Raw genomic sequence first — 23,876 nt, 5'->3', positions numbered from 1 at the left:
ACAATTTGGAACACCATATATTTTGGATTTCTATTGTTGCTGTTTAATGCCTCTCTTCCCCACTGGGCTATAAGCTCCATGAGGACAGGAACAAATGTTTCATTCATATCTCTTTACCTGGTACCATATTTATTGCACATGCTGGATAAATGCTAAATATAAATGCTGAATGGATGGATGGACCCATCTTCCTCATCAATCACACTGGGATCAGTTATTAAACAATGGTGAGAGGGCTTCACCTCCTTATTAATCTGTTGCTCTACCTCTCCCCTTCCCCTCTGTAATTCATTTCCTTCCTCCTCCATTCATTCCAAATCCACCAAAAGGGAAACAGATCAAAAAACAGAACCTCACATAATAAACACCCCTGTGTGGCCCATATGGCCTGCAGTTCACATGTAGGAGAACTCTCATGGCTCTGACCTCTACTCTAATGAACCATGGGGCTGCCAATTTGTGGAGAACTAGAAACATCCTAATCGCTGTGGCAAAGTGACAGCCCTGCTGGCATAATGGGATGGACCAGCTGGGCGATGCAGTCTCCTCCGCCCAGCTGTTTTTCTGGGTGGAAAGCCCTTTCCCTTGCAGTTTCCATCCACAGAGAGGCAGTGAGCAATGCAAAGCATGACAACCATTTTTCCTCTAGCTATTTCTAGGCACACAAATAATATCTAAGGACTCAAGGCCAGCTTGAGAAAACAATCGGGCCAGGAAATACTCAAACCAGTGCTGAAGCAACAGAGCCCAAAAAAGTTAGAGTTGAGGGCGATGCCTTTATGGGAGAATTTCCTGGCTTTTCCCAGACAGACAGGGCCAAATGCAAAGTCCGATAAGGATTCTTTTCTTTGGGGCCATTAATCCCATTAACAGGGGGGCTCGATTAGAGCTTAGGAAAGAAAAAAAAAAAAAAAAACCTACATGAATTTTTCAGATAAATGCCATTTTTTTCTTTAAAGGTCAACAAACTTATTGCACACCTATTATATCCCACTTTTCTGAAACTCATTACTCTTTCATAGCAATTAGTGCAGTGTTCCGTTTTTTTCTATCTATACAGATCTTAAAACTGATCTCTCTCACAAAACCTGGACTGTCAGTATCTCTCAGAAGTCAAATTGAAGTGATCGTCCTAAGTGAGTATTTCTGTCCATCTGCCACTTGGGGGCAAATTTTGAACTGGCAGTTAATTCTGAAGGCTAGCATTGTTTACTAGGTTATTGTGTGTGCAGAATAGCTGCCTTTGTATCAAAGTGTTGTTTGGATTCTTCAAAAAACAAAAACAAAAAACTTCCCACTATTTTTGTTCGCAGAAACATGGAGCCAGACCCTAAAAATATGTGTAAGAGGAATTTTGAGGAGTCGACTCTTAATTAGCTATGATAATGAGAAAAAGGGAGGAATCCAGAGATGGAAAACCACAGATAAGGTAACCCCCTTTTACTGCTATTCATGTCAACCACCTTTTGTCAGAGCTGTCACCAAGAAGCAGAAGAATATGTTATTTTCTCCTTCCCAGTAAGCAGCAGCAATCCAGTCCAGGGGAAAGAAGGAACTAAAGGAGAGGCAAGGACAAAATCAAAACCATGCAAATGTCCAAGGTCAGGTGCCACGAATGGGGGTAGCTCTTGGGACCAAAGTGGCTCCATTTTGTATAGCCTGCAGGGTTTTAAGTTATTTTTTTCTTTTTTCTTTTAAGTTGAATTAATTACCCCCATAAAACTCTGGGTTTCTAAATGCTTGGAAAATGAAGCCCCAGGTCCTAACCCACTGAAGCTGCTTAGGCTGCCCCAACCCTACCCGGGCTAATTCATTGGTTCGTCAGCTACAGATGAAAACCAGGAGCACTCACATCCATTCACCTCACGACAGCTCAAGAGTGACAAGTTACATGTCAAGATGAGGCCACCCATTCTTACTATTCCTGAAAAGGGTCCGATGCCCCAGCTCAGTTTCCATCCGCCTTTAACCTGCATCCCACCATGCTCCTACACTCCCATAGATGGCCTAAAATCCTGGGTGAGAGTACGTGGAAGATGTTATGTGGTCCCCAACTCCCCTGAGTGGAAACACCAAATTTTCTGAGGGGCCTAGGAGACACTCTTTCCAGGTACCCTATCCAAATGTTGGGGTTGGGAGGATGAGATGGGGCAAATGGAGGAGAAAGACACCATTAGGAAAATGTTAGGAACACCAGACACACAGGCTCTGCACAGGGCCCTGGAGGAAGGACCCCCTTCAGCTGCCAACGATTTCTAATTGGGGTGAGGAGTGAACAGCTATTTCCACTAAAGATCAGAAAAGCATTAAAGTTTCCATACGCTGAGACTCAGCCTGGAGATTTTTGGCTCTTCCCTAAACTCCTGCTACACGCTACCTAATGAGCAATCCCAGAGACGATTTCCCAAGTGTCCCCAAAAACAAGACCCCAGGGATATGGCCAGGAGGTGTCAGCCCTGGTACTGTTACCAGCCCACATAAAAAAGTGGCACTAACCTCACCAACCTCCTGAGGCCACACGGGACTCAGCTTCCTGGCAGTTACCACAAAAAAGTGGCTCCAAGCGCACAAGGCAGTTCTGGAATCAAGCAGCAGCTCAAGCAATCCAAGGGCAACCATTTCCAGGCAAGAGCTGTGGCTTTTGCCGCCCCCCATCCCCACCATGATCTCCACCAGCTCCTTCCCAGCTGCCGCAAATACCCACGCAATCTAAGTAAAAATAGCATACTTGCAGCTTCCAGACTAGTCCCCTACCCATCCACTCGAGAAAAGACTGGGCCACCTAAGCTTTTCCCACATGGAAATTCTAGATGCCCTTGATGAGGGACACCTGTAAAGCCTGGTGTCCTTGGCCAGGAGATGCATCCTTCTTGCCTAGATTGTTCATCTCTTTCCAGCAACATGTCCCAAGCCAGGGCAGTTTCAGGAAAAGCTGAATTGCAAGGTGACTCCTCAGTCCTTGGAGGCTTGTAAAACCTCATGCTAAGGACCAAACACTCAGGACTCATCTGAGAGTTGACTTATAAGGGAGGCAGCCCTGGACACCTGGGCTCGATGCATAGAGCATGTTGGGAAGATCCTTTCCAAACCTAGGAAAGCAATGTCAATGGGCCTATTTCAGTTAGACTGTAAGCAGTAAGCCAAAGACCACATTCAGTCTAAATGTCACCCGAACATTAGGTTCACTTCCATCATTTCCCTCATTGTCCATCTTCCCCTCAAGAACGTAACTGCTATAAGGACAAGAGCTATGTTGGCTTGCTTGCTTGTTGTTATCTCTAAGCCTAACAGTGTCTGCGTAAATGTCACCTGAATGGGGGGTGGGGGGTGGGGGGTGGGACACTAACACATCATAGGATGTAAACCACAGGAAACTTACATTGGCTCTCCTATTTAATCATAGAACTTCCTTCTAAAGCTATTAGGATGTTTTCTAAGGAGAGGAGGGTGCAAGAGGTACTCTCAATTGTATTCTGATCCTGCATTAGCAATTCAAAGGTTTCATCAAGAAAATGGACTGTGCAAAAGCATGAAATGAGAAACTGCATTATAACCCAATCTGAGTAAATTATCCGTGGTTTATTTGGAATTCTAAAGAACAGGCACCTCAAAAGACGTAAGTCTCAACCAAGCCTGGATCTTCTTATGACTGCCTTCTGCCATATAAATAGTAAGTCAGCTTGCATATTTTGCATTAATGTCTTCACGCAGGGCTGGTTCGAGTTTATTTTTGTTGCTTTCATTTTGAGACTGTGTTTATGCCTCTGTTAGACTTCCAGCCAGAAGAAAAATGACAAGATGCAAAGCTTGCCTTTTTCAAAGATGCTCCAGACGGTTCCTGGGAAGATTAACAACTCCTAGATGCCAGCTCACTGGCATTGGATAGTCTTCCAAAATGGTTTCCACGGAAGAAACAGATATATTTACACTAGTCCAGTGTCTCAGTTTCCATACTTTTTAATGATGGAGCCGCCTTTCATCCTCGGAGAACAGCAGCATTTACCTAGTGCCTAACTTAGCACCCTGCCTTGTGGGCCACAAATCCGACTATAACAGCTAGTTACCCAAGAAAGCACCAAATGGGAAATGGCTCAAAAAAGGCTGTCTCTGAAAAAGCAGTAGCATTTTGAGGAGCAAATATAGTGAGAGAATTTTTTTTAACTTGGAAAAACAAGGAAAGTTGAACCTAGCTAAGAATATTTCAAAGACCCCACCCCGTGATTGCTCTCCTGCCCAGCTTTCCCAGTGACTTGCTTTTTCTAGAGACACACATACGCTCCCCCTCACCGCCCCCCCCCCGCTTTAATCCCACCAACCCTCCTCCCCCAAGGCCATGCTTGGCAGTGACAGCTCTGAACAATGACATCACCCCAGGTTTGCCTCTTTGGCAGGGTCACCAATATTGTTTGGAGCAAATTTCCTGTAAAGGCTCTTAAGACAGGAAACTAGTCCTGTGCCTTGAGTCCTCGCCCGTTCTGAGCCATCCTGTCAGGTTGAAACAAAGACTTTTTGTGTTTTTTCTTTAAAAAAATAAAAATAAAAAACTTCCCAGCACTTTTAACAAACACCTTAATTACAGCTAAAGAATTAGATAGATTTACGGATGACCTCATGCCTGCTGATAATTAGCAATTTGAAAGACCTGGCCCATCCTTAGATGGCTCCTTTATCCCCTCCCCGAAGTGCTCAGGTTAATTACTAAGCTCACGAGGCAGGTCTGGCCAGTCAGAGCGCCTTCGCCAGGGCTCCCCAGGTGAGAGGGGCTAGTTCCTCCTTCTCCCTCATGGAAACTGTGCATTGGAGAGGGCTGATCTGCCTGGGATAATGATGTAGGAGGGGTGACAGGTTTCTGGGGGCCCCACTCTAAGTGCCGACAAGTTTTAATTAAAGCCAAGGCTAATTTAACCCTGGCACAATCACGGGGAGGAAAACTGCTCATCTCAGAGGCAGAAAGTGTTTGGCTTTGCCTAATCCTTACAAAGGAGATCTCCCCGGGCAGACTCTTCTCGCATGCGCCCAGTGCTCCTGGGTGTGAATCTCAACGAAGGTGCAGCTGACCTGGGCTGTTACTTTCCATGCCCTTTTCTCTGTGAGAGGGTGTCAACTGCCTGGCTAGAAAAGCACAACTCGGGTGGCCTTCCCGCAGGGTCCACCGACGGGCAGCTCCTGAACCAGCTCCCCCAACATCAGTCAGTTGTCACTCTCATAACATTTTCCAAATTCGCTTCAGGCCTGCGCCCTGTTAGGGGAGAGGCTGGGAGGCGGACATTCTCTTCATTCTTCTGCCTTATTAGGTTGTGAATCTGCTTGCTTTTGGGGGGATAGAGACTAAGATGAGGAATGGCATCAGGAAGTGACCTGGGGGGTGGGGCAGGAGGAAGGGGAAGAGAGGCTAAAGCAGCAGGCGTGACAAGTGCTGGGGAGGGAGGCCTGGAAGAGGCCTGGCCCGGTTAAGTGCTGGGCATAGCTCCTGCACACCTTGAGGCCCCTCGTGAGAGCATTTTGGGGCAGCTATTTTGGGGGCTATCAGTGGGAAGCCCTTCCTGTTTCCACATCATTACCAGTTGAGAGATGGCAGCCTGACTCAAGGCTGTGGGCTGTTTCTAACTTGAGTTGATAGTTTTTGTTTGTTATTGTTTTGGGGGAAGGGGAAAGACGGGGACCCAGGGAAAGAGCCCCTTGGCTGATCCCAAACTTAGTAACAAACTGAGTTACTCATGAAAGAGGCTTGCCAGCAAGGCTCATCCAGACACAAAACTGTTCCAGGCTTGCGACCCTGAAACAAGAAGCACCCAGGTAATGAGGCCCAGATGGACCCAGAGGGGGACGAGAGGGCTACATTATGTCACTTGCAGCTCAAGTGCCAGCTGCCACTTAACAGAGGCTGCTTCTTTGAAGTTGCTGGCTGGGTTTGGAGCTCCCTGGGAGAGGACTTCAGGAAGGGGGTGTATGACTCGACTTTCTGCTTAGCTGTACATTTCAGTGGACCCTTTCAGCTTCTTTAAGGGAGTGGCTCAGGCAGCAGACCCTACCTGGCCATAGAATAGTGAGCTGCTAAAATAATTTTGAGAGGCTACATGTATTGAGCACTGACGATCGACCAAGTGCTGTGCCAAGTGCTTCACATACACTATCTCACTATCTGTGAGGTAGGATGATGGCCTTTTTCAAGGACACTTGCCCACGGCCGTGCAGCCAGTAGGTGTTAGGAGGTGGGAGTCTAGGTGCTCCAACGCGGCCCTCTTCCCACCCCACACCTTTCACTACTTCCTGGTTGTCACCAGAAGCACCTTCCTACAGGAGCTTCAGTGCTCTCGACCCCCCTCCCTACCACACCAACCCGGGTTGCAGCTGCTAGGGCCAGGAGACAGCCTGAACTCCGGTGACATCTGAGCTTCCTCCTGTCGTCTGGTGGGTAGGCTGGGTGTTACTGACTAACCCACTGGCTAACAGGCGTCTCCTCCCAGGGCCTGGGTTCATGCAAGAAACTTTCTGACCCTGAATATTCTGCAGTGTCTCCCCCAGAAACCTCTACTTAAATGTGGGTAGAGCAATGCATTTCCCAACTCTGCCTCTCTCTCTATAAACTCCAGGTGCCCAGGATACAGAGACCGGTTCATTCCAGGAGACACCCTCATCATCTCCAACAAATCCTCCCACGGCAAACCTACTGGTCCCAGGCAGTCCTGGAGGCCAGATTCTACTGGATGATTTCAGCCACTACTTTACTTGCTGAGCTATGTCATGGCTCTCGAGCATCATCTATGGAGGAAAAAACCAACCTGAGCCACACGAAGAGGCATGAGCCAGCACCCCAGCCTTCTCTTGCAGTGGGGCCGTAGCGCAACTTGAATACGTCAATTTAGGGAAAACATATAGGCGATGCAGTATTTGAGTCACATTTGGCCACGAGCATCTGAATCAGGTGGTGGTGGTGGTGGGAGTTTCTTTGTTTTTAACACACTGGAGTATTTCCTGGGATGGGAATTCTAAGTTCCATAGGCCAGCTCTAAGGCATTTATTTAGAAAAAAGAACAGCACCTGGAAGCTAAGCTTGGCAGTCAAGAATAAACTCCCAAGGCAGAACACTTCTAGGCTCCCATCATTCCAGAAACCGCGTGTTAACTGTGGCACATCAAACCAGCCAGCCTGTCGGGAGCTGACCTCATGCATTTCGGTCCCAGCTAAGTGGTCATCTGGACTAGGAGGCAGTGGTGGCATCACATGCCAGAGGGGCCATAAGGCACAAGGCTTGGAGAGACCCTTGGACAAAAGAAGGGAGTCTCTCTGTTCCTCTTTTTCTGAAGCCTGTGCTTATTCTAAAGGGACCATCAGCAAGATGAAAGCAAATGCCTCAAAAGGATCAGTCAGAGCAGACTCCCACCCCACCCGGGAGGGATATGACCTACCCACTATAGCGGTGAAAGCAACAAGATCTATGAATGGATACAGATTCAGAAGGGGTGGGGGGCGCTCTTGCTATTCGGAAGTTCCAAGGCGTGGCTACAAAATACCCAACATGGTGCCTCAAATGTGAAACTCCCCAAAGGCAATGTGGACCAGGAGAAGGAACTGGCAGGACTGCTCAGAAGAGGCGGCTAAGGAAAGCTATTCAATGGCACACACAGGGTTCCCTGACACTTGCCCCCAGAAACCTGCCCACAGGTGGGATAAAGTCTCACCCCTTCTGCACACTCACCTCCTTTATGAAAGTTTCCATGACTGACCCCACCTGCCCTTATTCACCCCTTTCCTCTCCCAGGACACGGCTAGAGTGCTGTGGGCTTGTCGGTGTGCTGCTTAGTATCCTTCTGAGGTCTCATGTGGCTCTGCTCACTCCCCGACGAGCTCCTTGTGAGCTCCTTGAGAGCTCGGGTCGGGTCTCCGGTTTCTCTCAAACCCCCAAAGGCTCAGTGCGGAGCTCCACGCTGTGGAGGGGCCCTGCGAGGGCTGTCGTCTGGCCCTGGCGGTCATGTTTCTACCTGAGTGCTGGACTCCAGGGCCCACGAAGCGCCAACTCATGTTACACAAGATGCTGGTTGGCTATAAAACACAGACCCACTTCAGTCAGGGCCCCTAATTCTGCCACCCAAATGATGACTGCTTAAGTCTTTCAAAAGACCTTCTAAGTAAAGTGTGATGGAAAGAGACAACTTCCCCACAAGAAAGCCTTTTCTATCTGGAGGAAGAGCTTGGAACAGGTTCAGCTCAGCATAAATGCATAATAAGCCAGCCACCGTGGAAACTCACAGCTGTATCTCAAATGTGGAGCAGGAATCAACATAATCGGACACATTTGCTATTCACCATACTTTCTTCCCATTCTGAGTCAGTTTTATAAAGGGGAAGTTTTATTTTTGTACTTAAAGGAGTAAACACAAACACACACATCTTCCCTCCTATATAGCTACTTAAAAGATTTAACGAGTTCACATGTATATGCTGCCAGGAGAATGGAAACCTCGCCATCTTCTTTCCAGCTGAAGCAGCTGGGCTGGCCACACTATTATAGGACACCATCATATTCATTCCCTCCTTTATATTCTGTTGACAGCGATGATTTTTTGCTGCAAATCACATCAAAGGCAGGCCAAAAAGAATCTCAGCCCATGTTCACAATGGCCACTTTATGATCCGTGAACTTGAATTTAGCTTCTTGCTGGGTGCTGTGTGTACAGAGTCAGGAGTGTCTACTGATAGTCCCCAGCTCTGTCACTGTTCCTCCCTCCTTGAGTAAAAGCCACATAACTAGTTTGACAAGGTGTGCCTTCAAATGGGGGAGCCATGGGCCAAATGAAATCTATCCTGTTCCTGGATTGGCTTTCAGTGGGGCCTGGAAAGCTGAACGCCCCAGAGTGAATCAGCCTGCATGTCTCTCTCTCTCTCTAAACTAGAACCACCACCCCCTAACCAAAGGAAACAAGGGGGGAAATACTGAGTAAATGGAAGAGGGATTTACAGAGAAGGGGAGAGGAGACAGGAGAAGAGCCAGTTTAATCAGGCTTCCTGGCTTCCCACTTCAAAGAGAGAGACACAACATTTTAGCAGAGATGCTTTGTAAATCAAGCAGCCTCTTGATGGGACTGAAGGAGGCTGGAATTTGTTCATGGGGTAAAAGTTAAGCTCTCTAAGAGAGACACTACAAAGCCATATGAGTACACAGTGCAGTAAAACTCCAGATTTAAAAGTTACCAAGGCTTTAATCAAACACAGGTGTCTCCCGCAGCAATGATCACAGAGATAATTGAAGCTTTTGTTTGGTTTAATGTTCTTCGGTCCTGGGGTTCCCACTTTAGAAGTCAGTTCTGGTTTGGCCCGTCCAGGGGGCCTGAGTGGAAAGGGTTGCAATGATAGTTCTGGAAGCACGAAGGTTCCTGGCCTACTGGAGTCAAAGAGGGACTGAATTTCAGACTCTAGGCCTCAATACCATTTTCAACAGCAACGCTCTAAGAGATCTGGCTGAGCCCATCTTCTCTACAGGCCCTGCTCTCAACCGCTCTGGCTTTTTCCTGCTCCTCGGAGCCTCCACACTTTTGTGCCCTCTGCTTGGTACAGCCTTCCCCTAGTGCTCTCTTGGCTCCCTCGCTCTCACCTTTCTCTAGGCTTTCTCTTAGAGAACAGCTTAAATGTCATGCCAAGGGATCTTCCTCTTGATCTGAAATGCCTGCACTGCCCCCCCTTCCCCTCACCGACCTCTCCCTAGGCCATTCCCAATCAACAGACTATAATGGGGAAGTGAGCACAGGCTTGAAAGCCAGACCTAGCTTCAAATTCTGGCACTGTCACTTGGGCAAGTGGCTTAAACATCCATGGATTCATATCTGCACCTGTTCTGTAAAGGTAACAACACCTACCTCACAGGATTACACAAGTCAGCCCATGTAAAGCACTGAGAATAATGTCTAGCAGAGTAATATGCTGGCTACTATTATTATTTCATAGTACATAATCCTATCTGAAAATACTGTCTTGTTTACACGCTTGCTTTGTTTTCCCCATCAGCCTGTGAGTAGATCAAGAACATACAGAAACAGGATGGGAGATGATTTGCATTTGGTTATCCGATTTCCTGAATGGCCAGTGGCCAATCCCAAAGCAAGGAGCAAGCTCCCCAAAGCCCCTCAACTGCCCACACTCTGACATAACTGAACCCACAGAACCTCAACTGCTACCCAGAGGTCTCATGTTTAAACCAGGCTTGGAATGCTCGAAAGGAACACGCATTTATTTTTAGGAGAGAAAGCTGTCCCCTAAGCTGACCCCATGGCCCTGGAGCAGGCCGTATTTGGCAAGGGCTGGCTGCTTTGTGGTTGCTTAGTAAAGAGACCCCAAACGGTCTCAAATCTAAGGTAGCTGCTAAGAAAACTAAGTTCGCTGTGAGTCTATTTTTACGGTCAAAGCTCGTTCCTTTTGAATCTCTGGGATGTTTCTGTGTAGCAGATAGGAACTGAGTGCCACTCCTTGACCTTCCACAGCTTTGGGCCCCGATTCATTAACTAGTTATTTCTAAACTGGTTCATAACTCTCAATTAATTGACTTCTCTGGGTTGTCCCTGAGTTTGAGTTAATAAAAGCCACAAAAGAAAAAGTTCCTCAAAATAGTCACGAAGGCCCCCTTAACTGGTCTAGGTAACCCCACTAGTAGACACAGTGCTGGGTGAACCACAAGGCTGACATCTCTGAAAAAACCATCTTGATACAGACCTTTCTGTTTTACAGAAAGTCAAATCCTACCAGACTTGGCAGCATAGCTCAAATGATCAAAATTAAATAAATAAATGAAATGAAAAATAACTGCCTCACAATCCTGGTGATGTTTACTGTCTGGATACCTTCCAGGACTGGTTAGCAGACAGCCTGTAAGAAGGGTTGATTCATCAGACTGCCCTTGAACCAGCCTGGCAAGCTGGCTGCTTCTAGACATTTTGAATTCTGAAAGTGAGTTTATTTCATAGGCCAGATCTGGAAGATCACACAAGCCTAATAAAACTAAAACAAAACAAAACTGACTCTTCCAAACACAAGCCATACCAGCAACAGCCAAAGCGGCACTTCGTAAAAGCATTTAATATTTTTATCAGACAAAGTCTAATGCGAAGATGCTCACTTCCTTAAAATAAAGAATGGGGGAGAAGGTTTATTCACTGTCAGAGCTGGGGTAGGAAGGATGTGGATTTTTAAAAAATGTTATCATGGAATAAACTGCGCTTGGGATTTGCTGGAAACTTGAGTTTTTTTGTCAGTGTTTATGAAAGCAGGCAAAAGATGCAAGCATATTTTGCCCTGCTATTAAGAAGTCACATAGTTGAGATTCCAACTTTAAATGCCTAATGAAAAAGAGCACGTCCCAGCTGCAAAGCCAACAGTGGCTTTCGTAGTGTACTCTCCTTTTTCTTCTTCCTCTCTCATGCACACACACCCCTCATTGGTAAAATGGACTGGGAGGGTTCCAGTGGCAGTGAACCTTCCCAGCATGGCCACCGTGCAGGAGAATATTTTCCTGTGAGACTAGCTGACAGCATCGAATTTCTGCCTAGCAGCCCAATATTCCACCATTAGTGCTGCCTCTGCTTCAGAGGCACTCCCCAAAACAGTAAGGAAGCGACTCAGTTTCCATAGTAATAACAACTGAATACCTTTTGGTCACACCCAGATTCAGACTGATAGTAGAGAACTAATGTGTTGACAGTTAACACACCATACACTGAGGCCGAAGACTTCCAGCACTGTCCGGGTGAAGGAAGGCTTGGTAAAGGAATGCCTGTCATTTCAATAAGGCAAGCTGAAGACCTACAAACTCTCTGTGTGTGACACTCCCTCAAGCACCCTCCATAGCATGTCTGGCTATTGAATCACTTTCCAGCTTCCTCCTGTGATGTCTCTTCTAACCTCAAATTGGCCTCTCAGCCAAAATGAAAGAAGGAAATGCATCTATATTACTTCCTGCTGTGACCCATCCTGGATGGCTGCTAATTGAGACATTTTTAGAGCTGGAATCAGAGTCATTACTGCTCAGAAGGTAAGATATGAAAACTCTTCACCTTGGGCTTTTTGAATATTAAAAAACCAAACGTGTTCCCTTACATGTGGAGAACAAGGAGTAAGGTGTTCTGCCTGTTTTGCGCAATGCCTCCCATCCACCTAGATTGTGGCTTCTACCCACTCTCAAAAGCCGCCAGGGACAGGGGAAAAGATGAAAAGAAAAACCCACTAGAAAGCCAGTGACAGACATCACTCAGCCCCACACCTTCGGGAGGGGGGCGGGGGGGGGACTTTAAAAAGCATAAAACAAACCACAAGGTCTTCTTTATTCCTACCCAAAGCTGAAGACACAAATGCTATTTATTGTACTGCTGGTGTTCCAGCATCCCATTCAAACATTTCAACACAGTCAACGATATTTCCCAAGATGACTTCATTGCATTCTGCAGAGTAGAAACTGCCACTTCCAACTATTTCTTCCTTGTGTGGATAGTTCCACTAGAAGACAAAGTATCTGTTCTGCTCTGATATTTGGAAGAAAAACATTTAAATAAGCCTTTTTCAACTCTGCAGGAGGGCGCTGCTCTCCTTTCAGAATTTAGGATTCAATTACCCAAATGGGGGTAGCAGTGTAGTTTATTCATAGAGGCAGCCAAACTTTAAGTGTATATGTGTAAGAAAGCTGGAGTCTTCAAAAGGCTGTGTGAAGAGCAAGTGATGAACCCACAATTCTTACATACGTTTCCTTGAAAACAAAAATTTAAAAAGAAACCCTAACATTTGGAAGCAAAGATAAATACAGTGCCAACCAATCGGAGTGACATGTTCAAGTCTAATATAGTGGGATACTGGGCAAGCAAGATGGGGTTTCTGGGTACATCACTCTGCCCTGCCAGTCATGGAATGTTTCCAGGTGAAATGAGATAAGGTTTTTCCAAGTGTAGCATGCACACAGGGGAGAGTTTAAGCTTATCCACACCCTACATTAAACCTTGAATCACAGTGAGAAGGTTATTTCCTTTGATTCTCTTGTAAACCTGATTACTTCAGAGAAATCTACTGGCTAGTGCCCTGGGTCTTGAAGCACCTCACCAACACCTGCCAAACCCCTTTTAGCAAAGGCAGCAGGCCTCAGGCTGGGAGCCTTCAGTAGAAATAGTACCTAGTTAGAATTTAGCAATTGTTGTTTTCAGCCTGTTTATTCTTGCGGTTTCCTTCTATCTGTGGCCACAGAAGATGGGTTTTCTATTAACAATAGTCAGATAATTTTTCCTTTTAAAGCTTTAAAAAGGCAAGGTTATTAAGTATATAAAGTAAAAGTGGGCATGGAAAAATCACAAATGATGACGTTTACGACATATGGAGATAAGGCCAGAGGGCCTGTTCTGCCTGGAAAACCACTGTCACTTCTGGAAACACGGGATGGTCCCTCACTCTTGCAGGGATGGGGCTCTCGGTCCGGGAAGGCAGGAGACAGCACAGAAACAGGTGGCAAATAGCAAGTCTCAAGTAGGCTCAATCCGCTCACTTTTAGATAGAACTTTGATAAATTACATCGAAGAAAAAGGCCACTGGACTCTTTCAGAGTAACTGCTGCTTAAGACGAAAGAGAAGGCGACTGACTTACACCAAGCAGCTTTTAAAGACTTTCCACGGACATTCCAAGTCAAGGCATCTGTTGTTTACGAGGGAAAGGGGATGGGGAGGACATGAAAGAACAACACAACCAAAAAAGGCACAACACCAAGGCGAATGTCTAGGGGATTTTTATGACCCCAGGGAGACCTCTACTTGGATAGAACTTCCCAAGCACTGAGGTCAAGACACTCTTGCCTGTTAAATGCATTCAAAGACTTCACTTTCTTACTTGAAGGAGGTGAAATCCTTCTCCTCCCAGCCAGTCCGTTAATTCCCACACCATAAGATCACTCTTTTAACAGAGATTGGAATCTTAAAATGATTCTGTTTCTTTTGATTCACTGGACCTTACACTCCTTGATACCAGGGATAGTGACTAAACTGTAACTCATAAACCTTCTTAAAGAAAAGCAAGTGTTACTTGTGCCACTTTCACTTTATAACAAATTCCTGGTGCCTAGACTGCCAACATTGTAAAACTACGTTTCCTTATAACTGACTGCCCTTTGATGTTTCAAAGTTTAAACTTATCCTAAAGGAGACTCAAACCACCTATGATATAAAGACTTCTTTCAAACCTCCATGGATGACAGGATCTGTATCTACCCACCAGAAACTTCCACCTACCTTTTAGTAGGTCAGTGTTTCAGTTACCACTGCCATTGAATTACCATCTTGCTATCATTTGCCTCCTATTTCCATGAAAAAAGAAAAGGGGGACAGGAGGACTTTAAGGCAACAGGAGTGCTTTTGTTGTTCTTCAAAATAAATACATAAACAAAGGCAGCGGAAGGAAACTGAGGGAAGGGAACTGATGTGACTGATGAGACCATGGATGGACATCACTAAGTGAAGGAAACAGGAATAAAGCTGGGAATAATAGTCATCTAGAATATACAAATGTCAGGGAAGAGATAAACATATTGATAGTTTAGCTATTCCAAAAACTTTAAGATAGCTATTTGCTAATTATTTTTGCCCTTCACCTCCTCCACTATAAAAGCAGCAAGAAAACCGTTTTTTTGTTGTTGTTGTTGTTGTTATTTAAAAAAAAAAAAAAAAACAGCCCTTAGATCTGGTCAACGGCTTGCACAAGTCCCAGCACATTATAAATCAACATAACAAAAGACTAAAGTGTTCGCCTCAACAGTCTCAGAAATTCCTTGAGCCTTCCCAAATCAATTCTTTTTTGGCTCCATTCTCTCTGCAGTCATCTGCTAAATAGCACTGCCAGATAACTTGTACCACTCACTCAGTTAACTCTGAAAATGGGCGCTGTCTGGCCAAAGTCTGCCATGACTAAAGTATATGTTTAAACGGCAGAACTCCCCCACCTCCAGGGGTTTAAGACTGGAATCTAGACTTGTTCCTGCTGCCCTGACATTTGATTAAGAGGACATTTGGAGAATGTAAGCCTATATATTCACTGGCCTCCCTGACTGTATCTTAGAAGTTTAATAGCACCAGCAACACCTAGATATTAAAACACCACTCTCACTTCCTGGGTTGTTTTCCTCCAACACTTTCACCAAATTTTCTCAATACAGCAGCCCACTGGGAGGCCAGGCAATCAGCTGCCATTAAATGAAACCATTTAGCACCAGTTCCAACGGGAGAGTGAGTCAGCTCCCTGCTGCCAAAGCAGCCTCCTTATTGGTCTCGGAAGCCTGAACCAGGGAGCGTGTTTCAAAAGGCGTAGGGCAACCCTGGGCCCACGCCCTGGACCACAGGTATTAGGTGAAGCAGCAGGCGCCATCCATGGCACCAACCAGAGTTCAGCTTTCAACCAAATGAAAGTGAGTGGACAAGAGGTGCAGCTCTCCCTGGCTATCCTCCCACACCTCACCTCTTCTGCAGTCATCAGAAAAGCCCTGTTCTAAAACACATGGGGGGAGGGGGAAAGAGTGCTAGCAGCTAAGTAGCTTCCCTTACTCCTCTCCCAAGAAGGCAGAGTATACGTGCTCCCCTAACATCTCTAGATGACAACGAGTCTGGGGGTGGTGGCGGTGGTTGTACTGTGCTTTGTTTTTTTGTTAAGTATATTACTCAATTTAGAAAACTGTTAGGGACCCCTTAAGTCTTAGCCAGATCCTAAGAGGCAAGCAATTAGAGTAATGGAATAAAATAACAGAAGGCTACTTTGGGGTCTCCACCATCAGCATTTAAAAACAAAAAACAAACAAACAAAAAAACCCCTACTTGGAGAAAATCAAACCACCACAACTTTCGAATAATTAACTCATACCTAATACAGCCCGAGCCAAAGGTCAGGGTCAGAATACAGGGGACCTGTTAGCAGCGGTGATTCAATGGGCCACAAGCCTGGTGACAGAGGCAGCTCCTCCTGCTGGGGCAGCCACCCAGGGAGTGGGGCAGCAAGGCTGCTTAAGCCCTGTTCAGAAATCAGGAGAGGAAACCGTGGCCCAGAACTACAATTGATCAAGAACTTGCTCAAAAATTAGACCTGTCGTTCCCCCATCCCCAGGAGCACACTTAGGGTCTTCTCATGTCAGAACCGTCACACAACCTACTTATCAGGGAACGCCTTGGTTACTTCCCTACAAGTCAAAGCAAAGGCTTCAGGTAAAAGTGAGAACCCCCAGGACCCGCACAGCCCCCCTCTCCATTGGGCTAACCCTTGCTTAATTCCTAGAATTCAATTCCACATTCTTTAAGGGTCGACAGCTGTCTTGGACACAGACTTTTAGAGTGAATATACACAGGACACTCACAGGACTGCCTCTCTCCCAGAGTCCAGTGGCTCAGCCTCAGAGAGAAACACAATATGTCATTCACTAAGGCAACACTCCGACGTAGAAAAACTCAGTCTGTTTAGGGGTTGAGGATTCCTCTGAGAAAGGAGAGAACAGCACAAATTTGTGCATATATTCCTTCCCAAAACGCCTTCCCCATTTCATAAGGGATCTCTACCCCGTAATAGGAAAGTGCACAGGAGTGAAGCAATATTTTCCCCCAAAGAACATTTAAGTGTAAACATTTGCTGCAGTAGGTATAAAGCAGGACATACTGGAATCTGGCCCTAAAGCACTGGTACCAGAACATGCTGTGAGCCACCCTTTCCCTTAGTTTTGCCTGGTCCTTGAGGAAGGGAGGAGGGAGAATGACACACAGTGACAAGGCCTTGGGGTTCCGGTGAGTCCTGGTTGCCACCCAAGGCCTGAACGGTGCCCCAGCCTCACCTGGTGTGCAAGGGAGACTATGACCACGAAGTTGCACACACCCTAACTCCCAGAAGGGAGTGGAACTGAGCTAGCAAAGGAGTCATTTGGGGGAGTGGTAGAACACAGGAAGGGAGGGAGAAGGGAGGTCCCCCACTTCCTTCACCTGAGAAAAAAGGGTCAGGGGCTCAAGTACCTGGAGCGGGAGAAGACAGATCCCAGACATTCTTCATAACAATCCCTTGGCCCCTGTTCCCTCCCCAATTTTCCATGTCTCTTGCCAGCTCTTAACCATTTTCAACCCGGCACTGCCTCAGGTAACACATATTGTTCAGATTTAATGAAGACTAGATCTCCTTTTTCCCTCAAAAAGCACTGTGATGTCAGATTATCTCAACCTGCCACCCTGCGGTAGATGGGACAATGGATAAGTATGCCACCCCCACTGATGAGGAAATTCAAGCAGAGGCTGGTAATTTGCCCAAGGTTATGCCAGGCCCCACCCCAGGGACAGCCTGGAACAGCTGTTCCTTTCACCCTTTCCCCTCCAGACAGGGTGGCAGGCCGAGCCCCAGGGCACCGACTCACACCCTCCAGAGGCTTCTAGTCACTCTCTCCACTCCTGCCCCTGTATTCCCGAAAAAGCTCTATCAAGCCCACCCTCCCAGAGTCCTAACACCATACATGTCCATCTTTGTAGAACTGCAGATGACAGAAATGTAGAGATCAAGGGTCTTGCCCAGGACCACGGAGCTGGAAGAAAATTCACATCTCCAGAACACAGCAAATGCCTCTAAATCCAAGGACCTCCCAACCCCCTCTCACACAACACCTCTGAAGGACCCCCTCCCACACATACCCACTCAACGCACCCCCTTAGCTCTTCCTGCACACACTCAAACCCTCTCATATCAGCTCAGGGCTCCCCATTTCCAACACACATGACACCTTCTCTGGGCCTCGCACTACTTCTCATCTCCCTTTCACTACTGTGAGTCCCTCCTAAATTGCTTCCACATCCCAAAGTGCCACCTGAAAACAGACCCTGCCTTAGAGGCTCTTCATGCTCCCGGGTCCCCCCAAAAGACACAATTCTTCCTGCAGACTCATCTCTTCCTCCCAGAACTTTTGCTCCCTTCACAACACAAATCCACTTCCAGTCCCGGACCTGCATCTCCAGCTCCAGAAATTACCCCTCCCCACTAAAAACAAACAAACAAAACCTCCGTTCTCAGTCTATCACATACTTCCTTCCTAATGAGACTTTCATTTTCCTAAACTAACCTCCCTCCCATTATCCGCCGCCATTCCAGTTCATATTCCCTCCCACTAATCTCACCTTTTCTAGCCCTTTCCCTCAGGCTCCTCCAGCCCTTTGCTGCTCTTTTCAACCTTCCATCAGTTCTTCAGAAACCTGGCCTCAAATCACTCCAAATTCTCTGTACCTCTTTTGGCCTCTCCATCCCTCATTTATTCCTCTTATTCCTACTTCCCTTTAAAACGCGGCAACCCCGAATAAATCTCACCCCCTTCAAAAACTTATTCATAGGCCCGTGACTTCTCTCTTCAGACCCCTAGTCCCAGACCTCCTTCGCGCCCCTACCCATCCTCACAACCAAGCCCCGTCTTTTCACACCCGCTACTTTCCTCGGCTCCTCTTCCTTTCCTCTTCCCAGTCTCCTAGCCATCCTACTACTCTTCAGACTCCACGAGCCCCTCCTTACTACTCCTACTCCATTTCAGGCTTCCAGAATCTTCATCCTCTTTAGAACACCCCCATCCTGAGTCTCCCAAATTCCAATCCTCCTCAGACCCTTCTGTACTCCAAATTACCCTCTCCATCCTCCAGCTCTTCTTCAGACTCCCCCGAACCCTAATTCTGTACCGACTCACAAACTCCAGACTCCATTTCTCTCAGGACCCCAACCCATCCTCTGACCTTTCAATTTCGCCTCAAATCCCAATTCCATTTTAGATTCTCCAATCATCTCCTCGGTTTCTCCATTCCCCGCCCTGACCCTCCAATTCCTTTATCGAGATCCCGGTGCTCTTTTTTTTTTTTTTTTACTTCCATATTCCTTACTCTACCGCCAATTATTTTTTCAGACTCCCAATTCCTTGTTCAAGTCCTGCAATTCCTTTTCAGGACTCCACACCCCTTCCCAAACCCGCCAATTCCTTCTGAGGACCCCCAGTTCGCATCAAACACTCCCCAGCCTCCCTGCGAAGTACCCCCTACAGCCTGTCCGGCCCGCGGGCCGCGCACCTTGCGCTGCTGCTTCTCCCAGGCCGGGTCCAGCAGCAGGTCCCGGTCCCAGTCGTCCTCCTGAGCCATGTAGTCGCCCATGCTGCCTCCGCCGCCGGCGCCATTGCCCGCGCTGCTGGGGCCGTACTGGTACGGCTGGTTCGCCGCGTGGTAGTCCACCATTCCGCCGCCTCTCGCTCGCCCACCAGTCCGTCCGCTCCCGCCTCAGCTCCCGCCCCTCTGGCCGAGCTGCCGCCGCCGCCGCCGCCGCTTCAGCTGCGTTGACCCGCCCTACGCCCGCGCCCGCGCCTGCGCACTGCGCCGCGCTTGCGCACCGCGGCGCCTCCGCCTCCGCCTCCGCCCTCCCGCACGCAGGCGCCTTCAAACCAGAAAGGCGCTGAGACACGCCGCCCTGGGGAAGCTCGGCGCCTGCGCAGAGTCCACTCCCCGCTACCCCTCAGCTCTAGTACGAGCCACGCCCCCTCTTCGCGTGTGGGCGGAGCCAGGTTATAAATGATTCATAAGGCGGGTCTCGCCTCCAGGCCTTACTCTGCTTAGGGATGGAATGTAGTCCCACTCAGCAACACGAATTCAACAAATATTTATTAAACGCCTACTGTGTACCAGGCCATGTTTTACACATTGGCACTAAACAAGGTAGACAAAAATCTTTGCCTTCGTGGAACTACTTTCTAGTGAAGGGAGACAACAAAATTTTAAGACATATATATAGAATATTCTAAGATGATTAATGTTACGGAGAAAAATCAAGCATGAGCTGAAGTGTAAATAAAGTAGAATACGCTCCGTGGAGGAGGACATTTGAACAAGGACCTGAAATATACACCAAACAGACATGGGGTTAGGAAAATTGGAATAGATATTGGCTAAGTGGGAAGGTAGGGGATTTTTTTGGACTTATCTTTATTCATTCAACAAACGTTCACTGAGCACTTATTGTGTGCTAGGAACTATTTTTGGGTGCTGAGGATACAATGCTGAGCATGCTACATGTGATTAGTTCTTAAGTGGCTAATACTGGAGGAGGAAACAATAAATAAGCAAAAAAATGACATTGCCACATTAATAGGCACCTCAAATTTAAATCTCTACAGCTAAGCTCCTGATGGTTCCCTCCAAAAAAATCCCAGATCAAACCCCAATCATCCCCATCTCAGTGACTGCTCCCACGCTTCCAGCTGCATCGTTCTCGACTCCTCTTTGTCTTCACAGCCCACAACCTTCAGGAAACTGTTAGTTCCATCTTCAAAGTATATCCAGAATCCACCCACTTTCCCCTGTCCCCATAGCCCCACCCTGGTCCCATCCACCCTCAATCTTGTCTTAGCTTGGACCACTGCAACAGCCTCCCCATTGCTCCCTGTTCCCCCAGCCCCTTCCCAAAGAGACCAGAGAGGGAGCCTGTGAACACCTGAGTAAGATTAAGTCTCTGCCTCCTCTGCCTAGAACCCTCCCATCGCACCACACTCAGAGTACAAGTCAAGATTAAGAGGAAAGGCTGTAGTCTCCCCTGGCCCGGCCCGGCCCAGCCCAGCCAGCTTTTGAAACAACTGTGACTCTTGTGGCATCAACCAGACACGGAAGGTCTTCTGTGTCCTGGTTGTCCTGGTCCCCATTTCCCCTCCCAGCTCACCTCCTACTCTGCCCCTGGCTGAGCTCCCGCCACAACACGCTGCAGACCTCCTTGCTCTTTCTGGAATACACCGGGCATGCTCCAGCTTCAGAGCCTTTGTACTTGGTGATGCCTTGTTACCACAGCCTGGATCACTTTCTCCAGATATTCGATCCCTAGGGCTCTCTGCCTCCTCTTCTGCAGGTCTCTGCAGCAACATCACCTCCCCAGGGAGACCTTCCCTGACTACCTTATTTAAAATAGCATCCCACACCTTTCATGCTTTACCTTTTCCAGACTACTGATCACCATTGAACTTACTACGATTATTATATTTATGTCTTCCTCCCAAGAATGTCAACCCGTGAGAGTGGGGCTCTTTGTTTTGGCCATTGCTGTATCCCTAGTCCCTGAAGCAATATCTGGCTCAAGAAAGAAATTTAATAAACCCTAGGTGAATGAACGAATGGACTTAAAACCATGGCGAGGAATTTGAATTTTTTTTTTATTGAAATAAGATTGACATACAATGGATTTTATTCTAAAGGCAATGGGAAGTTAAGGATTTTAAACAGGGCTAAGATCTGGTTCAGCTGTTCACAGGGTGCCCCTGGCCCCACGAGGGAAAAAGGCTGTAGAAGGTGGAGTGAGCACAAGACCAGTGAGGAAGCTGCTACAATTGTCAAGACGTGGGTGGACAGGACCAGGATCTTGGAGCAGAGAGCCGTGTCACAGGGGCAGTGAGAGGATTTGGGGAACTGGAGCTGATGTGACTTACTGCCATAAATTTGATTAAGGGTGAGTGAACGCAGGAATGAGAGAGAAGAATCAAGATGCAGAATGGCTCCTAGGTTTTGGACCTGAGCAACAGAGTGTAAAAATCTTTATTGAATTCAGGGAAGGGCTTGAAGGGAATGGTTGTCAGGGAAGGTAAGAAGAAGATGAGGGTTTGAGCTGGACCAGAGCGGGAACTGGCCGACAGCATGAAAGGGAATTGTGTCACAGGTAACTGGGGTGGATTAGAAAACACGTTTCCTTCAAGTACGGGTGCTGCAAGGATCTCTCCCTAGCTTTCTCAAAGACACTAGAAGAGATCCAATGGGAAGCAAAGGAAGGGGACAATACCCGGGCAGTAGCCCATTTTCCCAGGAGAAGCCAGGGCCTGGCCAAAGACCTGGGAGTGTTGGCAGTTGCTAAGGCTGGCTGGGCTGGGTTTGGGCAGGCAGCCTCTTCCTGCCTGACTTGGTGAACAAGCCCAGGACTCCTATGCTGGGCCTGGTCAGCAGGGAAAGGCCCTCAGGCGACAGGCCACCTGCTCCTCCCTGCCTCTCCCTGTGATCACAGAGAAACCGCCCAGACCTAGGGCGCAGAGACAAGGCAATGTTTAAACTAAGGATTCCCTTAGTCAGCTGAGGTCATTTCCCTGAGGCCATCCACTGCCAGTACAGTAGTAGCAGCTGCTCTCTGTTGAGGGTCAAGAGGCAGCAGCGCAGAGGCTCAGAGGGCCAGGAAGAGACTGGAAGGGGCACTGAGAGAAGGGGTATGATCAATGGGCCCTAGCTTTAGGTTCACCAATTCCTCACCACTTCTCGGCATTCTCCGGAAGGCAGTCAGAACTGATTAAGGGTTGTCCCATTATGTATGCTACTTAAGCAAAACAAAGGAGGCCCTGTCCTCCCAGGGTGGGAACCTGAACAGATACTGGGATGTCTTGAGGTGACTACGAAGCAGCTAAAATAGCAGCTCTGAACCTGAGCAAGCAAGACGGGTAACAAGTTCAAGATCTCTTACTGCGTGCCAAGGTGCTCTGGTCATTAACTCATGGCAGCTACTGAAGTGAGCACTCCCGCAGCTGGAAGACTGAGGCGAGGCACTGGGCTAACAAGCCCAAAGGCCACTAGGCTGGGGCCTGATTTCAGGCAGTCCTCCACCAGAGCTTGGCCTCTTTGCTGCTCAAAGGATGATCCTCTTGGAGCAAACGCAGGTCGGCAGAGCGGGACAGGATGTGTCTTCCAAAAGAGACAGTCATTTCCTCTTCCCCACTGGGGCCACGGCCAGTTGTGCAGGTTGTGTCCTATGTAAGGGTACCTGACAAGTGGGTGAGTGGGAACTGTGCCCACCCCGAGGGGCGCCTTTTGATAACCATGCAAATAGGAGGAGAGCAGCATCCGTCTCCCTCCTGCTGCCTTGAGCTGGCTCCCAGGCCTGAGCTGCAGAAGTACACTCTGTCCTAGGATTTGGACACGCCCTAGTTCCTGGCTCCTGCTCGGGTTTGGAACCCAGGGCAAAGGGTGTCCCACCCTGCCATGGCTTCCCAAGTCCTTGCTGATGGATGGGTGTGAGTGCAGGTGGATCAGGCAGGGTTGGCAGGGCTGGCAGCTTGGGCACTGCCACTGCTCCCTATCTGTAGGCAAAGTTGAGTCATAGGAGAATGAAGAGCTCCCTCATAGGCAGCTGCCAGCCCACACTAAGGACTGCACCTATCATGGAATTTCACTTCCTCCTTCTTTCCCCAAAGGTAGTTCCTGCTGTCCCCATCCCCTTCCTCTAGATAATAGGCACAGAGGGGAAGGCATTAGCCTAAGGTCACTCTGCCAGAATGCCTGTGTGTAAAATGGGAAAGATAAACCCAGTTACGGATCAGTGACATGAGCTAGGCCTCCGGCAGGCACAAGCAGGAAATGGGAGCTGGGGTACATAGCCTGGCTGAAAATTCTAAATTTCTTGTGAAGTCTCTCCAAATAAGATTAAGAACGCTGGGACTAGTTTGCAACCTTGGAGACAAACTCTTCTGAGTCTGAAATTAACGACTCCTGTTTTCTATGCACCAAGAACAGGCAAGGACCTTGTTTGAGACCTTTACTGGCAAAGGTCTTAAAATCCTCATAATCAAGGACACGTAATGGGTTGAGTAGCATCCAGGATTGGCTGCGGCCAGAATCCTCCCCCATTCACCCTTCCAGCCACTGCCCTGGGCCACTAGTGCCTGTACCTGTGAGGCCCAAGGGCACAGGTGTGCCTCCCCTCACCAGGAATCTCGGGCTATTTTCACAAAGGCAGAAAAACCCAGGCTAGGGCCAGCTGCAGGGCTGGGCTCCTGTCTCATTCACTTCGTCCTCCTTCTTGCTGACTCACTCATGGACACCTGACCTGCACTGATGACAGGACAGGTCAGGAAGTGAGGGTGGAAGGTCCTCTG

General features: G+C 47.9%; 1 protein-coding gene across 1 annotated transcript in view; it reads right to left on the bottom strand.

The window, feature by feature from the left end:
- Positions 1-19,319, bottom strand: part of ACTN4 (actinin alpha 4) — a 66,886-nt gene extending 47,567 nt beyond the window's left edge. The window contains exon 1 of the mRNA XM_016165242.2: positions 19,066-19,319. Within this exon, the coding sequence (XP_016020728.1) occupies positions 19,066-19,227 (162 nt within the window). The 5' untranslated portion in view covers positions 19,228-19,319. The remainder of the gene's footprint in view (positions 1-19,065) is intronic.
- Positions 19,320-23,876: the final 4,557 nt, after the last annotated feature.

The sequence above is a fragment of the Rousettus aegyptiacus genome, unplaced genomic scaffold (genome assembly GCF_014176215.1).
Source record: "Rousettus aegyptiacus isolate mRouAeg1 unplaced genomic scaffold, mRouAeg1.p scaffold_m13_p_14, whole genome shotgun sequence".
Lineage (NCBI taxonomy): Eukaryota > Metazoa > Chordata > Mammalia > Chiroptera > Pteropodidae > Rousettus > Rousettus aegyptiacus.
Note: the sequence above shows the minus strand (reverse complement) of the source record. Positions and strands in the feature narration are given on the sequence as shown.